The following is a 20,555-nucleotide window of genomic DNA, read 5'->3' as shown; positions in this document are numbered from 1 at the left end:
ACTCGGGAATCCAACACCGACCAAGGAATACAAACCATACTGCGATGCCTAGAAACAGGGCCATGGAAACACGCTAAACAGATCCGAGAATCCATGAATGATTCAATGAACGAAACAAGACATCACCTGTTTTCTGTCCGTGAAGGAAGAACTTGCGAAATCATAAGAAGGGCTGCTGTTAAAGGGCACCAAGCTCGTAATTCCGCGAAGCCTGCGACGGAAAGTACTAGAGCTAGCCCATGAAGGACACCGAGGGATAGTATCTACCAAAAGGGTGCTAAAACAGAAACTATGGTTCCCCCAATTAGACACTTCAGTGGAAGAACTACTGCAAGACTGCCCTACGTGTGCACTCGTAAAGCCACACATATCACCTGAACCCTTGAGCATGACTGCAGTGCTAGAAGGAACCTGGGAGGAAATAGCTGTCGACCATTTTGGGCCCATGGAAGAGGGAGAGTACATATTGGTGGCAGTGGACGAATACTCGAGATATCCCGACCTGCAGATAGTCCCGTCCACATCAGCGCATCACACCATCCCAGCCCTAGAACGAATGTTCGCAACCTACGGAGTACCCGAGGTAGTAAAGTTTGACAACGTACCTCCGTTCACTGGACAAGACTTCCAAAGATTTGCGGAATACATGGGTTTTCGCCACAGGAAAGTGACACCCCTGTGGCCACAGGCGAATGGAACAGTCGAAAGGTTCATGAGCAACATTAAACGCACAACCCAGATTGCACGCATCACGGGAGAACCTGTCGAGAAGCTGTTATACCAACTCATGCGAGACTACAGAAACACCCCACATAGCACCACCGGGAAAACACCATCAGAGGTGATGTTTGGGCGAATGATTAGAACAAGATTACCACATATAGCGGTTGATGAAGATCAATATGAAAATGACACTGAAATGAGAAAGAGAGATAAACTCATGAAAGAGAACATGAAGAGGTCTGCTGACGCCACCCGCAGGGCCAAAGAGAATGACCTGACACCTGGAGACCTGGTAGTGGTCCGCCAACCCCAACAGCACAAAAACATGGCCCCATTCAGCAAAGAACCCCTCATCATCGTCAAAAAGAAGGGATCACTCATCACTGCGGAAGGAGACCACAGATCTGTAACACAAAACTCATCTCATTTCAGACGGATGCCCGGAACCCCATCCTCAGGTGACACAAACCTGGATAACACTTTCTCTCAATGGTACGCTCCCTATGAAGGGGACAGAGAAGACTCTGAAGGTGACATGGGATTAGGAACCGGGACCGGTCCACCGGCCAGAGTGGAATGTCGACCCCAGAGAACAAGAAAGAAACCCCATCGCCTCAATGAAGAGATGAACTGAGGGCAGGACTAAATGTTTAGTAACGGGAGGGTGTGGTGTCGCCACTCTTTATTTGTTTAGAGGACGAGTCCTCTGTCTGTTGCCATTAATTAGTGGGCTGTGACCCACGGGAGTTAAGCGGCGGGGTTACCGCCAGACAGTTAGTTCGAGATAAGCAGTTGCCCAATAAAGACGTGTTGCACCCCAGCTCTGTGTCGGCTCATCCTTATCGAGGTGTCCTATGAATGACACAACAGCGTGAGGCGGTCCTCGTAGAGGGACACTACAGCAACATCGTCCTCCAGAGCCCCGCACTGGAAGTCACCAGTCCCTGTCGGAGACAGGAGAAATAAAACTGAGGATTATGGGTAAGGAGGAGACATATATACCTCAAAGAAAAAAAAGGTTCCTGTGTTGGAGGCAGAGCCTCATAGGTGAGTACTGGGACGAGGAAGAGGGACGTGGAGGTAATGGCAATGCTGAATTCTGTGGTCGTGTGTCCCAGGTGGTGACACCCCTTTGCCCTCATAAAAGGCTTGTTTACTCTGGTGTTGGGCTGTTTCTACCTCGGAAGGTATTACTAACTAAATTCAGTTGTTGGGCTTTCAAATTGATAAAAAATATGCAAGTGATCTACAATGAAATTCAGTTCTTCCACTGTTTTCTCATTAATATTTGTCGACAATATGAAAAGCTTGCTTTTTTATTGCTATTGGGTGGATCCTTATGGGTAGTTTGTTGTCATCGACAACCGTATGGTTACTCATAGGCCTGAAAGGACTGCCGATGAATACATGACCCATGCCCTTGCTGTGTTGAAACTGCTTTTTTTGTTTTGACTTATGGAAAAAATATTTTCCAGGTCAGACGTACCCAAGGTATTGCTAATGACATGAGCCGGGAACATTGCCTTTAAAATATGATATCCCTGCAGTTTCCTTTTTTTTTTTAAACATAATGTGAAAGGTGGTTGGATTGTGGGTTCCAGCCTGCCACCTGGGAACAAGCAAAATAGGTGGAAAGAATTGAAAGGAAACCATTAGTTCACAGTTTCTGTGCAGTTCATGGTTTGCACACCACATTGAGAAACACACATTTTCCGGATATTTCACAACTCTGTTTATGTGGGAATCTTAGAAGTAGTGCTTCCAAAAAGATGAAGTGGTTTTTACACGATGCCACAGACTTGGAGGATACGCGCCACTGCCAACTCTGTCCTCTCCCCCAGTTAGCAAGACCTTAGTAAGAAATAATGTACGATGCAAGGAAATGCCTCCATAACCTGCTTATTATTATTATTGTTGTTATTATTGTTATTATTATTATTATTATTATAACAAAACTAGTATAGTGTTGCTTTGATGCTACTTTCAAAGCAGAACAGTGCCAAATAGTCCACAGATTTCAAAGCCATGTCTTATATTGCATGGCAGCTGATATTTACTTGATGCTCCCTCTATTACCCTTATCTCTAATATGTTTATACAAGACTGAGTTCAATCCTGGTACATCGGCTTCCCTTATCTTTTGTTCCCACCTTTACCCCTTTTATCTTTTTAAAAAAATGTCTTGTACATAAGCGACACATAAACATTGGACTTTGTTCTTCGCCTTGGGGCAGTCAACTTCTCTAGAACTTTAAAAGGCACTATTTAACCCAGCGTTGACCTCGCCAATTATGCCTTCACTATACTTATGAAAGCACAAGCAAATCTGGAGCCCCTCATGCATGCAGACTATAAAATTACATTTTCACTATTTTCATCCCTCCACTTTCTTGTTGTTTGTTCAAGCTGCCTTCCACTCTTCCTATCCTCCTTTCTATAACTTGTCAAATCCCTAATCCTCTATTTTCATTTTGCTCCAGCAGACTAAGGTCTGCCCATCCATCGGTGTTGACACAGTACACCCTAAAATTTTGAACAAGAAAAAGCGCTTTGAGGCCACTCCGCTGGTGATTTGGTGCAGTGTAAAAGCTTGGTAATTGATTTTTTATGCAGCACCACCTATAAACTGAAATTATTGCATTCGAGTACAGCTAAGAGAGAGATGGGATATCAGGAGGGACACAAAGCTTTGTAAGACTTGTTTGCTTATTTACCAACCATTGATTACCCATGGCCATGCTAATCCCTGTGGCCATTCCTACCCACTTCCTAACACTTAGTTCACAAAGAGGACAATATATCTTTAGAGAATTGTCACAGGTTATTTTCTACAGATCAAATTCCATTAAACGATTATTCTCTAATTGTCGATCCCTCTATCTATTAATATGTTTTTATGACAACATGTCTTCTGTGATAAATGTTCATGCACCTGCTAAGTGGAAATTAATGAAGTTTCCCCAGAAGAAAGGTAACCCTTGGCATACTGAAACAATTAAAGCAGTCAAACAGATTATCAGATGACTGGAACATCATTGGAGGAAACACAGAGACCCTATTTCCAAACAGTTGTATTTGAGACATTTGCATGCATACAAAGCTCTGATCAAACAAGCTAAAAACCCATTTCTTTCTGAATGGCTATTTAATATCCCAAATACCAGCAAAGAAGTACTTTCAGCGCTCCTCACTTCATTGCCGCTCAACCACTCAGTTACACTTTCTCAGTATTTTTGCAATTAATGAATACCATTTTCTGCAAGGAAAATGGACACCATCAGAACACAGTATATATACTATTCTGGCTGCTAAGAGAATCCTGATTGACTATGTCGCAACTGATGATGGCAGTATTGTCGCCACTCACATTTTTCAATCCTTTGCCCAGATTTCTGAGACGTCAGTATTTACATTTATGGTTGAATATAGTAGACCTACTGGTTATGCTTAAACTCCTTGTCCGGCAAGACTATTCAAGGACTTTCATTCCAGTATTTCAGCTGACCTTAGTAAAATTATCAACTATTCACTTACTACAGGAATTGCACCCGACACGCTAAGACTGGCTGTAATTAATCCACTCATAAAATACCTCTCTTTAGACCTATTAATTCCAGCTAACTATTGTCTTATATCACAACTGCCTTATATAGCAAAACATTTAGTCTGTAGTGACCACTCAGATCCAGCTGTTTTCAGAATCTGTTAGCTGGCTTGAAGATGGGTATGCTGGTTTCGACCAGGCAGAACCTCTGAATCAGTGGTACTTGCAGCCATGGGTGATTCAAAATGTGGATAGACACAGTGGTTACAGGCATCCTCATCTTGTTAAACCTCTCTGCAGCCTTCGATACAGTGAATCATGCCATTCTTCTCGACCACCTTTACAAGCTAGGTCTTAGGAGTAGACCATGGACTAGGTCTAATCATACCTGACCAACCGAGCCCATGCAGTGGCAATAGCCCTATACAAATCTGAAAAGAAAGCAATCACATGCAGAGTACCACAGGGTTTATCCCTCAGCCCACTCCTCTTTAATTTCTACCTGAAACCATAAGGTCTTTTATATACATGCAGATGATCTGATTGACTGACTTTTACAATGTATGGAGCAGGTGAACATTTGGATGAATACAAGTAGGCTGCAATTAAACTCTCAAAAGACGAAAATTCTAATTTGCAAACATTCTTTCTCTTAATTGCCCCACGGGATCCACCTTCTTTCCCAAAGAACAACCTATGGCCTCCATCATGAGGACCTTGTCCTCACCCTTCAAAATTGGTTAATAATTTAGGAGTCTGGTTTGACTCTGCTCTGTCAGTGATCACCCAGATCAATATGCAGTCTAGCAGCTGTTTTTTTCACCTCTGATTAATAATAGATTTCTTGATTATTTTCCTTTTCCAGGCAGGATTCAGCTGCTTAATGCTTTTGTCTCAGGTTTCCTGGATGATTGCAATGTTGTTTACTTGGGGGTCTCAAAGAAGGAGCTAACAAAACCTCAATATATTCAGAATTCTGCTGCTAGGATATTGTTGCATTCAAACCATCAATATCCTATTTCTGACACATTCAAAACCTTAAATTGGCTTCCTGTTGTAGACTAGTTGAGTTCAAGGCACTTTATCTGGCCCATAAAGCCCTTAACAACACAAGTCCCTCTTTCATCCAAAACTTCTCTTTCTATTTATCAGGGAGACATCAAAGATCTGAATCAGTGAAGCTATTAGAGTCGTTCTTTCACAGTTTTGGCTCATAAATTGTTGGAAGCTCTTCCACTACGACTATGCCTAATCGCTGACCACCTAGAATTCAGATGCATACCTGAAGTCTATTTTATTCCCCGTGTGACTTCAATGAAGTGGTTGAGGTGGATATGTGAATGCGGGCTTGGGACCATAAAACCTCTTTGGAGTTGATATTTTGCGCTATATAAATATTCTCCTGCCTACCTACCTATGCTCCCTGCCCAAAACACACCCTCCTTGGATCTCTTTGAACTAGCTCTATAATGAAGTAACATCAAGCATTGTGCTGCGTATAGTGTGCCAGCATTATCTCAAAGCAGTCTTCTGAGAGTTAATGGCTTAATTGAAACTGTAAATGGGCTACTGGTGTCTTAACCAAGTGTGCCTTCAACCACTTGATTTACAGGCAGTATGATATGCATGTCCTTCATGGAAGTACTCTTTAAAACAATCAGCAGCAAAGCCAACTATTATGTGCCCAGATTCTCACACAATTTTGCAGCTGCAATCATTATTGGCCGGTTTGTATCATTATTTTATATATTTTAGGGATATACAATTCAGGATACAAGTTAGTTGGCAGGATAAGCCACAACAGGTATTGTGACAAATCCTTAGATGTCGTCCCTTCTCCCATGGGGGGGGGGCCTTCCCATTGGGCCAGGGCCCTGTAGCCACAGTTCAATAGTCTTCCTGGGGGTGGTACATCACGGGAGGATCACATGGGAAGGGAAACCCGTATAAGACAAGGGACGACCTGTTAGGGAGTTCGCAGCATCCATCCACCCCTTTGGAACCTCCCTCACCCTCTTACCCTACGCAGGGTAACCTAGTCCTACATACCTCCATCTACATATGTAAGGTAGACCCTCATCTCAGTACAAGGCAGTGAGGTGGAATGAAGAATAAGAACTACCCATGTGAATCCTCTAACAAAACTGGGAAGAAGAAAAACACCACTAACCCAGTAGATGACAACAATGCTTTTACTGAGACAAAGAAAAAGCGCAGAGTGTTGAAGAGCACCATGCGGAACCAACAGGAGCGGCCTAGTCAATATCGACAATCCTATGGTATCTGTGGTTTATAAAGGGAAGACGGAAGTATGTGGTCAAGCCCTCCTAGGAGGAACCATGAGATGCCGAGCAAGACGGGAAGAAGAAAAAGCAGACCAGGATGCTGAGCTGGGAGCAGGATGCTCCGAAGGTGATCGAGAGGGGTGAGACAACTTACCAAGCTGGCGGAGTGTAGCTTTAGGGGTCCATCGGGCTTGGGAAAAGCGTGGAATGAGAACTCTATCATCCAGAGCAACGGGGAAGTTGCAGAGCCGTAGCACACAACGAGAACTCCCAGAGAGCTGGAAGAAGCCCCTGCTCAACCGCAGATTCCCAGGAGAGGTCGGAACCCACATGTACCAAGTCAAAAGGTACATGGGTCACCAAATGGGCAAATGGGAGCTAAGAAGAAGGTGGCAAGTAGAAAGGCTTGAGGAAAGCTGAGAAAAGGTGGGTCAGGGACCCGGAAAGCAGTAGAAGCTACAAATCACTGAGTGGAGTGATGGATAGTATCTGGTAGGATAGTGAACCAGGTCTATAATGCGAGAAGCAGGGGAAAATAAGAAACCATACAAATACTTTGCAGTATAGTGAGCCAGGTATTTCAAGTAGCAAGAGAAGCGCCAACCCTCTTTTTTCATCGCAGTACATGGTGAAAGAGAGAATCTGATCTGCCAACCAGGGTCTGGAACTCACGCCAAAGAAAACCTGAGAAGTAAACCGGGGGAAAGGGAGTCATTTCCTCCTGGCATTGAGAAACAAGGGAACCAGTGGAAGGGAGTCATTCCCTCTGGTGTTGTTGGACACTGAAAAGGAATCCAGGGAAAGGCAGTCATTTCTTCCTGGCATTGGGAAGAAAGGAAACCAAGGGAAGGGAGACATTCCCCCTGACATTGGAAACCTTAAGAGAAAGAAGGGGAAGGGAGAAATGCCTGGTGCATTTTCAAGAAACTTAAATCCTGTGTCCAGAAGAAGGAAGCCATTCGCCTGGACCCAACAGAGACTTTATCCTTAGTTATTTATAAGTGCAAGGGAAGGAAATAGGTTTTCACACGAGGGTGGAAATGATTGATACAGTCTGACTATCTCCTTAGTTTATTATTTGAGGTAGGGAAACCCCTCTTAGGAATAGGTAGGTTTTACCCTTTTATTTTGAACCAAATACAAGTTTATATCAACGACTTTGCCACCTTTGTGTCGGTCTCATACCTCTGCACCCTACAGCATAAAGATGCACACTGCAAAATGGGGTTTTCATTCATTTTAAACAATATAACATGTCATACACTCAGTGATGAAAATGGTATGACCCTTCACATTGGGACAGTGTATCGAGAAAAATGTAGCATAGAAAAACATCAGGGTAAGAAGGTAAAGGGCAGAGACCAGGACATATTAGATATGAGCTATTAACAAGCCAAAGAGGATGCCTTGGGCAACTTCCTTGATGGCAAAGGGCAAGCGTTTTCTAAAATTACGTTGGACATTTACCTGGCTTAGGCCACAAGCAGGTGCCATGCACGCGGCCATGGATGGAGAAAGCTGGGGACGCATGCTGCACCTTCTCAAAAGCCACAGCATTCTCGTATTCGTTGGGAGCTGGAACTGTAAAAATAAAGCAAATGGAAGATATGAATCACTAAGAAACCACTTCAGATTTAAAGTACAATAAATGACCTGTGGTTATGATTAATGGAGGGTCGCCCGACAATCTCCACCATCTGCCCTGTGACCTGGTGAGAACCATGTATCACAAAACTACCCTCGAATTACTGTGAAATTCATTTGAACAAAGCACAAGTAGTAACTAGTCCCATGTTTTAAAAAAATGTTTTCTTGAGAAGTCCCTTCAATATCCATGTACGGAGAGGTAATTTATCCGTCCAAAAAGTGGAAGGGTTATCATTGTGTTTTGCTTGCATTTAAACTTTATCCCATGACTTAATAGATGGGTCTCCGAACACACATCTATCACCAAACACACATGCACAATCCCATTCACTCTTCAAATAAACATCACTCACGTCCATTCTTGAAGCACACGGTTGGACTTCACGTGGGATGGAAACCTTTTATAACATAACACAGCAGGCAAGAACATGCACAAAAGGTGCAAATAACAATCACGTGTCCATATAAAAAGAAATGTCAGTTTGACACAGTAACGTGTAGTCAGAGACTTTCGTGAAATGAAAGAGCCTTCTGAATTGGATTTTCTTTCTGTTTAGAATATCTCCTTGTGCCACCGCTGCAGGGAGAGAGGAAGACTGAAGATGTCCGATGGCGAGTATGACTTGCAGAGCTCCTCAAACCAATCTCTAATGCACGCAAGTGCAATGGGCAGAGCATCATTTGCGCTCCAGCAGAGCCCCCTGAAAATGCGCTGCTCTCCTTTGCGACCTCCGCATTCTCCAAAATGGGACCTCTTATTAAAAGTGCCTTGTGTTGCAGTGTTGCAACGGTCGTTTCCTGGCATTGTAATGTGCATCCCATCTTCACACAGACCATGTGGATTATAACGCATGGAAAAAGCAAGTATTCTCCTTCACCTTTTTGGAACAGGTGCAGAGGAAGATGCCATGCCATAATGGCCATTACTTAGCCTTTTGTGCATATCTTTTCAGTGTGCCAGCAACAGTGCGACCAATCCTCTTTTGTCTGTCCCACTTGTCCTTTCATTCATTTCACGTGGAGGGAAATAAATTTTTAAAAAGTGTGTAGACTTGGACATGGGATACAAAGACACACTGCATGTGATACTATTTGCTCTGCACACAGTAAACATAATACATACAGAAATATATCTAGGTACAAATACCTCCATTCACTAATAAGCCCCTTAAGATGTCCTCGGGGTACAGATTCATGGGTCCTGAATGTAAAATGAATGTTAGGGTTGGTGCTTTTGTATTTGACTGACTCCCGGCACCGATGTGAGTGCTGGGGCAACACAACGCCCCACACTGTGAAATGCTCAAAATAGAAAAAGCATTTCTATCCCTGTTATAAGGTTAGAAGTCCAAGTATGACAGCAGCAGTTCATACCTCTTAAAAACAAATGCATGAAAGGGTCATAAATGACCATGTTAAACATTGTACACTCCCCTGTGCCTGTTCCAAACACGTCGTACAGAGCAATGTGTTTGCTATTTGCGAACTCGTGATGAACTTTAAAATGCAAAGCAGCACCCCCTGATTTGTGCAATTGCTCCAATGTGTTGAGAAAGGCCATCTGACATTTGGAAGCACTTTGTGAATTCTGTGCAACGTTTTTGGCACCAGTGAAGTGGATGCTCTTGCGCATCCCCTAACTTCTGCCCCCAAAAGATTTGAGAATCTGGCCAAAGGATATTGTGACTGGGTTGGGGGCCTGGCCCTGCCAGGGGGGCCCTCGACACCTTCCGACCTGGGACAGAGGGGCTACATGGGTGCAAGCCAGAGCCAGTCCTGTCCCAGAGGCAGGGTGACGGAGTGGGGAGGCCCTCAGTCTCTGCTCCCCCCCATGGCCCTTGTAACAGGTGAAAGGCGCTACGCACTCAATCCCCCAGTTAAATCTTCCTTTTTGGCAGTCCACCTGTTGTCCGCACAGGCATTGCATACATGGATGGATGAATAAATGAACGCTGTGTACATATGTCATGCTATACAGGAAGTAAAAGTCTGTAATCGGGGAAGCTATGAGCTGTCTGTGACAAAATCTGGGTGGGTGAATGTGTTCTATGTTCTTTCATCATCAGTAATTATGACGCTTGGCTTTTAAACGTGTACAGAATTACGAAAATGGTCATCACATCTTTTTCTGTTTTGGGGGAGGGGGGTAACACCCCCAAAACCCCCACTCCCCATCTGTTTTTACCTATTCCCTACCCCCTCAACCCTTTATCTGCCCTTTCCCACCCCCTAAAAATTTCGTTTACCATTTTCGTAATTCTGTACACGTTTAAAAGCCAGGCGTTGTAATTGCTTGCGATGAAGGTGAATGATAGTGTTCCATAGAAATATGTCTATAGAATCGTATAACATCCAAGTAAGTATTGGGAAGGCAGGTGCTAAAATGTTGCCTGGTATGGGGGTGATGTGATCGCAGTATGCAGGCGATGCAACACACTCCCACAATGCTCCTGGCAAGCGATATGCCTAACAGGGCTATCCAGTGTCGAAAAGTGCAGTAACACCATAGGGCCTCATTATGCATTGTACGGTGCAGTAAAAATGTGGTGGTAGCGGATTTACCACCATTTGTACCATTGTCCCTAATTCCACATAAAACAATTCCTCCATTGGTAATTCTGCCAGTCGAATCGGTGACAGAGGAATTACCTCCAAGAATAGCATTAGTTTCAGAGGAATTACAGATGGATGAATTACCTCCAAGAATAAACACCTTTATTGGTCAGTGGGACAAGGCTAATTCCACTCAGATAAGGCAGAACATTCTCAGATAAAACAGGTGCATTTACCTCAACCGGACAGATGGAAGTGAATGCATCCAGGTGATGAAAATACACCCATGGATGCGCCCAATAGCTTCCAAAAAGTTGCATAAGAGCCATGCGTTCTTGAAACACACTTCCAAGCACCATGCAGCCCATGGCAGTCGCAAGCCTGGGCATCCAGAATCCCATGCTGTTCATTGACCTGCAAAGCTTGTGCAATGGTAAAGGATCTCGGCAGTGCAAAGGCGTAGCAAAAGTCTGATGAGAGGGCCTTCCGTTCTCTGGTGTCCAGCCATCACCCTGTGCACTCACAGATGGCCAGTTAATTACACGTTGACCAGAACTGGGAGACTGTAGCATACCTCCTCACCCTCATACTGGCAGAGCTCCAGAGTAGAATAAACATGCAACCGACCTTACTACACTGGTCATGCTGATATCTGTTCTGAATTTTTGTGCCACAGCACGATGTCGGCATGCTGCTTAGTTGTCACAGCTGATACACTTCAAAAGCAATGTGAGAGGAGATTGATGCACTTTTGAAACGTGCGCACAATTACATCTCCCTGCCCCATTCTGTAAATAAATCACCCGTGAGAAAGATGATTTACATAAAACCAAAGAGCATTTTGGGAACAAGAATGACCACGGGATTTTATGTTTGAAATATGTCTGTGATCACGATTCAAGCTTGAAACCATTCTGAACATGTAATGCACTCTGCTCATTTTATTTGTCACAATACCAACCCTCACAATAAAATGTCTGCAAAGTGAAAGCCATATACTGATTTGGACAGTGTCAGCTGAGGCATGGCAGGATTGGGCTTTTCTGCTTGAAAGCAGGAGGTGCAGCCCCCCTCCATTACCTTGAGTCTCCTGAAGCGACTTTTGAGACCAAGGATGCGTGCAGAGGAGAAATTGCATGGGTGGCTTAAGTGTGACAGAGGGAGCTTTGGCTCAGGAGCATTTCTCAGGAATTGCCGGAGCTTTGCCCCGGCAGGGGCCCAGTCCACTTAAATCCCTGCTGCTAGAATATACAGACACCCACAGAAAACTGAGTACTCGGATCTTGGGTATGTAGCAAATGAAAGGAGCATGTTAGGGAGAAAAAAGGAAGAGAATGCAGAAATCGGGCAGCAGTGAAATATTCATGCCATGCATGCATGCCCACACCCTGTCCTTTGCTTTGTCCAAATTCCTGAAATGACACCCTGTTTCGTGTCTCACACCTTCACGAGGTAACCCACTGCTACAGTGAATCACACGCCCATTTCCAGAATGTCAATGGAAGGAAGTCTGAAACAGCCCATAGACTGCCATGGCCACGGTATGTGACTAGGAACACCATAGCTGATTACTCTAGAAATCAGAGATTTATTCACCTGATTCCTTGCAGCTCATAAGTTCTGTGGCATTTTTTTTCAACACAGCGTGGTGAACCGAAATATTAGTGGACGCGAGTCCTGTAGATTTGGGGAATGTACTCACCCAGACAGACCAGGATGGGAAAACACACCCCATTGCATTCGCCAGTAGGGCGCTAACGAAGACTGAACAGAACTACGCCCATATTGAGAGAGAAGCTTTGGTGATCCTTTGGGGCTGCAGGCATTTTCAAGTTTATCTCCTAGGGCACCACGCAACAATCTAAACGGTACACAAGCCCGCGTGTGCCCATCTTCAAGGGCTCCACCCAAAACCACCAGCACGGCTAGAGCGCTGGATGCTCCAGCTACAGCCATTTAACATTGAAGTAGCCTACCGGGCAGGGGGGACAATACAGTGGATTATCTGTCACGGCACCCTTGACCAGCGACACAGGCCGAACATGACGACAGATGAGAAACAGACGTACATGTCTGCCAAGCGCATGAAGCTAGAAGAGATCATCAAACAAACGGAACAAGACCCATGCCTACAACGAGTGAAGAAGTCCATCCTGTTGGGAGAGTGGAGAAACCTGTCAGCAGCAGCAACAAACCGCACAGCAGCAGCCCAAGAGATGCTGCAGGACCTTATAGGGGTACGCCACGAGCACTCTGTCTCCCCAGAAGGGATCATGCTCAAAAAAGGCCACTGTATTGTGCTACCCCTGGCTAGGGTCGTCATTTCACCAAAATACCAGGGGTAGCGGAAGTGACATCACATGACCCTTGACCTCTGATGACATCACAGGAAGTGATGCCATTTGACCCCACCCCGAAGTGATATCGCGGCAAGCAATGGAGCACAACCTTTCACCCCTTGACAAAACAGGAAGTGGCAGCACATAGCATTGTTCCTAAGTACACTGCAAAAAATATGCTTACGATATCACTATAATGTGATATACATATATTGATATTGATATTTTATTTCTATCGCGCTCGTACACAAGTGTTTCAGAGCGCGACAAGGCAAGGGAGGGGAACAGGGGAGAACAAAACAACGATCTTACTAGGCCCAGTGACATTGAGAACGCGCAAGTGCATGGGAGAGGGGGAGGGGAAAAGTGCATAGAAGGGGGAGAAGTGGAAAGTGCGAATCAAAGGAGAAACAGATAAATAATAATAAATAAATAATAAAGGCAACAAACAGTGGTAGTGCAGCCAGCAATTTGCAAGTGCTAGGTTTAAGGCAGCATACAGGGTAGGTCTGATAAGTGCAGGAAGAAAAAGGGGGGACTGTATGGGTACAGATGCAGTCCCCAGTGCAAGGGATGGCCCGGAGGCAGTGCGGGAGGGTGGCAGGTTGAGCAGGTACCTGGGCTCAGAGGACAGAGGGTGGCCAGGTGCACGGTGCCAAGAGAGAACAGATCAGCAGTGGAGAGGGGGAGCGAAGGCAGAGGAAAAGAGGAAGGTCTTGAGGTGCTTCCGGATCCAGAGATGGTTCTCCTCAAGTTTTAGAGTGGCAGGGAGGCTGTTCCAGATGGAGGCCCCAGCCGAAGACAGAGATCTACCCCCAGCTCGTTTCTTTGAAAAACGACTAACCCTGAGGAAGTTAGAGGTAGAGGAGCGAATAGCTCGAGAGTGGAGGTATTTGTGGAGGGATAGATGAAGGTATTTTGGACCCAGGCACCAGAAAGCCTTGTGGACAATGCAGAGGGTTTGGAATTTAATCCTTTCATCCACTGGGAGCCAATGGAGAGATTTCAGAGCTGGAGAGATACGATCCCAGGGCTTGTGGCCAAGCACAAGTCTCGCAGTCCTGTTCTGGATTAGTTGCGGAGAGTAGAGGCAGGTAGATTTAGAAAGAGGTTGTTGCAATAGTCCAACCTAGAAAGAACCAGAGCTTGGGAGACCATGAGCCTCTGGGGAAGGAGAGGAAAGTACCTCTGAGGAGGTGTAGTAGGAAGTTTGACTTTTTTAGAGACCTCAGAGATGTGGGCGGAGAAAGGAAGTGTGGAGTCAAAGATGACCCTGAGGTTCTTAGCCTCGTAGGTGGGGGTAGGGGGAGGGCCAAGGGAAGCAGGCCCGAGAGTGAGGGGAAAGGATGGTGAAGGTGTGCCGATGAGGAGGATCTCCGTCTTGCTGGCATTCAGACAAAGATCATTGGCGGCAAACCAATCTTGAATGGCAGTTAGGCAATCAGAGATGAGAGAGGGATAGGAGGTGGCCGAGGGCAGCCTGAAAATGAGTTGAGTGTCGGCAGCGTAGCACTGGAAATTTGAGCAGAAAATGGCAATGCAGTGGGCGAGAGTTGCCAGGTATTGGTTGAAAATCCAGGGTGAGAGGTTAGATCCCTGGGGAACACCACAGATAGAGAGGAAGATAGATGATAGGATGGCCCCAAATTCTTTCATACAAGAATGGATCGCTGTGTGTGTTGTTAAGATCAGTGTGTATAGGCCAGGGGTCGCCAACCTTTTCGTTGGGAAGAGCTACTTGTAGTTAATGGCCAATAGACAGGAGCTACTAGGGTGGTGATATCCATGAGTATGAGAATTTCGACCAAGATGTTTTTGGCCAGTTTATTTGCTCTTCATATAAAAAAGGAATACTGCATGTGTTTACTGTGATATGAATATATCAATAACTAAATTTGTTTGAGCTCTTGTAAAAAGCTTATTTGATTATATACAAGTAATAAAAAAAATATATCAATAACTTCAAAAACATGCTTATTTTATAATTTCTTATTAGATTCTGTTTCCTAAAAATTGTTAAACATATCAGAAGTAGGAATCTAATCGGGACATTCAATGTGAAGGCTTAACCTGCATGCTATCCACCAGTGCTCAGTAATCTGGTGTAACGATTGAAACAGCAACAGCACTCTGATGCTGTCAGATGGGATCAAGGTTTTGATTTAAGGAAGTTCTTCTGAAAAAGGCAGCTTCACAGAGACAAGCAATCACGTTGGCTGATAGAGCAGATACCATTTTAGCGATTACACACCTGACATGGCAGACATACATTCAGGTCAGTTTATAAACTTGCTTACAACAGACTCAGCCATGGGAGTCACTGTGCCCTTCACAATTGCACCATCAGTGAAAGAGCATTTGTTTTTCATCAAATAATTAGTACCTTTTGAAGGATGGCTCAGTAACAGCATTTGGATTACAGCATTTAGTTTACCTACTTTTTACAATCGGAGACAAATTCTTCTTAGAAAATTATTTTCATAATTTGTGTGTATTACTGCAAAATTCCTATCAATGTCACTATTTTATTCCCACTTTAACTTGGGCACCGTAGATTAAAGATGCACATTTTCTTTTTACACTGGAACAAAACAGTTTTATAGTGGTGACTTGTAGTATGCACACATGAGACAGCATACAAGTCTTTAAATTAACATTTTGAGCAAAGGGTATGGTTGTAACGAGGGGTGATTTATTCAGAATGGATGGCGGCATGCCACCCTGCTCCCCTTTATGAAGGAGGCAGTATTAAAGTGAACAGCTCACAGGATCACTGCCTCTCCCTGCAAGAATCCTGTTATTCTGGTGCATGACCAATGGACCATGCTTGGCTTGCATAAGTGTTATTGCGCATGGGGGCAGTACTGTCATGACACTGGGGGTGTGGAGATGTATTTTGCGGGGGCATGGGATGCTCACTCATGTACCTAGGGTCAGGCTGGCTGTCTCGTCTATTCCCCCCCATCAGTAATCCACAGGGGCTCCCTGGGTGGGTGTGTCCGATCTGGTGTTCATTTGGGTATGAGTTATTGGGCCTGCTACAACATTCTCTCATAAAATGTCCCCACCTCCCACAATTCCAACACTGTCCTTGCATTGCTTCTGTGCTTCTTTGAGTGTCTGAAGCAAGGGGCATGTGTATGACGCATAATCTAAAATCCATGCACGGCAATAGTTGCACATCCCTAGGAATTTCTGCATGTCTTTCACTGTTTCTGGTCTTCCTACAGCTGAAATGGCTGCTACTCTGTCTGGAATTTTTCTCTTGCCATCCTTTGAAATCAATTGCCCCAGGTATAGCACTTCACGTTGACAGTATTGCAACTTTTCTATGTCTACCTTGTACCCCTTTTGGGCTAGCAATGTCAAGAGGGCAATGGAGTATTTTCTACATTCGGCTTCGTTTTTACTGCAGATCAGCAGATCATCAACGTATTTAATTATTGTGCTGTCTGCTGTCATGTTTCCAAGGTCTTCATGCAATATTCTGTTGAATATGCTCGGGCTCTCACAATAACCCTGGGGCAATCTGCAGTGTTCGTACCTCCTCCCCCCTAGGGTGAATGCTGTCAGGTATCTACACTCTTCTGCAAGTGGTATTGAAAAGAATGCATTCTTCAAATCCACCACGGTGAAGTGAGATGCATCTTTTGGGATACTGCATAGAATAGATGCAGGATTTGGGACCAAATGCAACTCTTTCTGAGTGACGTCATTGGATCTTGGATCATCCTCCACGCCCCTCCTTTTGCTTTTTTGATGGGCTAGATGCATGTGTTACATGGCGAGTTTGAGGGTACTATTATCCCCTGTGTCAATAGCGCGTTGATTGTTTCCTTTATCCCTTCTTCTGCTTCCTGGGAGAGGGGGTATTGTTTTACTCTAGGCAGTATGGCTCCAGGCTTAAGGTTAATTTTCACTGGAGTGACCCCGTGTAGTAACCCTACGTCATGTGGACCTGCTGTCCACAACTGGCAGGGCACCGATTGCATGTCATCGTTGAAAAACGATGGTGGGGCCCCCACTACCGCCATGAGCTGTACTGGCACCTGTCTTTGCTGTATCATTATTTCACAAGGGATCGCTATCTCCATTGTGATTTCTCCATCACTTTCTGAGTCTGTGAAAAGCTCCTCGTCTGACAAATCTTGAAGTGCAATATCGGCATTTATGCATAACACTGTACGCCTCTCGCACCCGTGTATGTCCATTGCAATTACAGCAATTCTCTTGGCCGAGACTTGTACTGCATGTATGTCCATTGGACGAAAAACAAATTCTGCTGGCACCCTCCACTCCAGCTTTTTTAACTCTGGGACCAGCCGGGCCAATGTTTTTAACCCATGGAGGAACATATCTGGGTCCACCGGTATGCCGCGCACCTCTGGGCATGTTGCTCGTGAATATATCTCTAGCATTACACGCATGGAGCTCATTCCTGGGGTTGAGCAAACAATCCCTCCTCTTTTGGTAAATGAAATAGTCATGTTAAGCTTGCTGAGGAGGTCCCTCCCCAGTAGGTTGACAGGGGATTGCTCATAATACAATAGAGGTGCCCTTACTGTTTTTCCCCCTACTGTTACAGCCAAATCTTCTGTGTAAGGAACTTCTACCACCGCCCCAGAGAACCCCTGCATCTCCAATTCACGATTAGATAGCGGAAACCAGCCTTCACGTATACATGACTTCTCGGGTCCGGAATCCACCATAAAGATGAATTGCTTATTCTCTATCTCTGCCCCTATCAATGGTTCCTCAGTTGCATTGAAGGTTGTCGATAGGATTGGACACACAAGTGCTCCCTGTGGGCTGTCCTATGCTGGGTGTCTTGTTGTTCCCCCTTGACTGAAAACATTACCTGATACTACCGCTACTCCTCCATATGGGCCAGGTGCACCATTCAGTGTCATGGTGAAGGGGTTGTTTTGTGTGTAGGGGAGGTGTTCGCTACTTTGTGGGTGTTGTTGAACATTATGTGGTCGTTCCCTATTTTGCTCTTGCCCTCTGTATTCTTACTGTTCTCTCACCCCGTCCCGGGGCAATCCGTAGGGGCTCCCTGGATGGGGGTGCCCGCAATACTGATCATCTTGGCAGGCTGGGTTCGGTCTGTTTCTACACTCGCGTGAGAAATGTCCCCACCTCCCACAATTCCAACAGTTTCCTTGGTTCCCTCTGGGTCCTGGTCCCCCATTTCTGCCATTACCTCCATATCCCTGTCCACCTCCTCGGCGCCCCCTGTACCCACCTCTCCTGTTGCTAGGGTGCCACACTTGCCACTGCTGCCCTCCGTATTCCTCCTGTCCATTCCACTGTCTTTGCCCGTTGTCTGCCCAATTTGCAGCCATCCTCCCCTGTATCGCAACCAATCCCTCCTCCTCTGCGTCTCTGTCGTGTCGTGGGGGAGTGCTGCTACAGCTGCAGCGACCTTCACTAGTTTTGTTTGTATTAGTTTAGCTTCATCTGCCAGCCTTTTTTGTACCACCTCCTTCTCCCTTTCTTTGATTCTTTTGCAATGGTGAACTATTATGCTCTGTATTTCTGGCCATCCCTTCGCATCGATCCCTGCTATTTTATCAAGCGCTTTTTGGACTTCTTTCGGGAGCCCCCTCTTTATTATGAGGTGAAATAAGGATGTTGATTGGTCATAAGGAGTACCCGTTTCAGCTCTCCACATCTCCTGCACTCTGAAAATGTAATCCATAGCCTCTTCCCCATCATTCATGGTGCATTGCATCACTGACTGTAAATCTGGCGTGTCCGGGAATGTCTCCCTCAACGCCTCCCAAACTCGCGCTCGCACTGTATTGAAAGCAGCGCCATCATGTCTGTCACTGTCCAATGTTATTCCCGGGAAACCTGCTTTTGCCCATACCCGGTCTGATTGGTCACCTACTGCTGACACAAGTAAACTCTTGACATCTCCTATGGCCAGGGGTACTCCCGCGGTTTGCTTCTCGAAGGCATATATCCACTTACTGGCTCCTCCGGATAGTGGGGGCAATGATTCTAGTAAATTAGCCTTATCCATTTGTGCCCAGGGTATGTAATTTGGTCTTCCCGCCCAGATGTATCAGTGGGAGTTGTAGGCGTCCCTTGCTTCCTCTCCCAATACTCACCTTTGACACTTTCTTTCCCACCAGGGCCATCCTTCCCATCCTGTTGCTTAATCTCCCTGTCCATTCTTGTTCCATTGCTCTTCCCAATGGTGTGTCCCCAAACTCCACTAAATAACCCCCTGTGGCCATCCCTAATCTCCCAACTTCTTGCTCGTCCTCTTCTATATCACACCATGGCTCTTCTCTCCCTACGTCCGCCACTTCTTCCCCCTCTGCACTCCCTCCAAGGTTGTGTGTTCCCAGTTCTGCTATCCTTGTGGGCTCCTCCTGTATCCTGAATAGTATCTCTCCCTTTTTCCACCCCATCTCATTTGATTTATCTAGGGTGTGTGATCGGGACAATCGCTCTGATCTTGTCGTGCCTCGCTCATTTTGTTCACATATGCTTTGTATCCTTGATAGCTCTTCTCTAACTATTGAGAGTTGTGTATCTAAGTCTTCTGTTAGTTTACATATGTTCACTGATGGCGTACTCGCCTGCCCACTTGTTTGGGGGCAATCATATTGTGGTGGTGCTGATGGTCGTGTGGTGGGGGAAGGGGTGCTAATGGGCACATATGTGGGGTCACTGTAACCTTCAGCAGGTGCAGGCTTCTTCAAGAGTGGGTACAATCGGGTTACCTCCACCGATCCATCTTTTCCCCCGTCCTCCTTACCACCTTCTGATCTTGCTGATGGGGTGGCAGTGAGGGCAGGTTGATCGAGTGTGGTGTCTATTTTCTTCGATGGGGGTATTTCCTCGAATAATCGCCACAGATTTAGTATTTCTCTCCTGTTATGCAAATGTTTTCCTTTGTATTTTAGGAATATGCAGGTGGCCACCATATCCAGAACGCTTTCCTCAAAGGACCCTCCTTGTGGCTAAACCTGGGGGAGACCCTCCCCCTTCAGCTCGGTGACCCACTGGTCATGGTACTTAGTTATTCTTTCCGCATGTCCCTGTAAACTTTTACAAATGTGTGCTAAGGGTGTCTCTGCCCCCATTTTTACACCTGTGTTACTGTATTGCTCGCCCAGAGTGCAAGGACAGTCATTAATCACCAGCGCAATTGCAGAGCCAATACTTTGAACGCAGGTAGAAGACGCAATGACTTACAACCACACGCACGCTTAGAAAATAATGAGCACTTATACGGCTATTTATTCAAAGCTTGGAAGCAACAAGTGATAACACAGAAATAAATCACAGAAAAGACAATTCAAAAGAAAATACATCACCGTGGGGGTAACTGAATGCCTCATCTCGCCAGAAGCGGCTGGAAGACCCCGGTAACAGCCAGGCCGAGAGCACAACAGCCCACAGGTATGCCGGACAAAGGTGTCCCCCTTCCGACTGAGGTCTTTGTAC

The 20,555-nt window shown here is 45.5% G+C and overlaps 1 protein-coding gene across 1 annotated transcript in view; it reads right to left on the bottom strand.

The window, feature by feature from the left end:
• The window catches only part of STPG3 (sperm-tail PG-rich repeat containing 3), a 494,984-nt gene that overhangs the window by 216,750 nt on the left and 257,679 nt on the right, over window positions 1-20,555 (bottom strand). The window contains exon 7 of the mRNA XM_069612157.1: window positions 8,020-8,133. Coding sequence (XP_069468258.1) covers window positions 8,020-8,133 — 114 coding nt within the window. The remainder of the gene's footprint in view (window positions 1-8,019; window positions 8,134-20,555) is intronic.

Source organism: Ambystoma mexicanum, chromosome 8 (assembly GCF_040938575.1).
Source record: "Ambystoma mexicanum isolate Mex_15411 chromosome 8, UKY_AmexF1_1, whole genome shotgun sequence".
Taxonomy (NCBI): domain Eukaryota; kingdom Metazoa; phylum Chordata; class Amphibia; order Caudata; family Ambystomatidae; genus Ambystoma; species Ambystoma mexicanum.
Note: the sequence above shows the minus strand (reverse complement) of the source record. Positions and strands in the feature narration are given on the sequence as shown.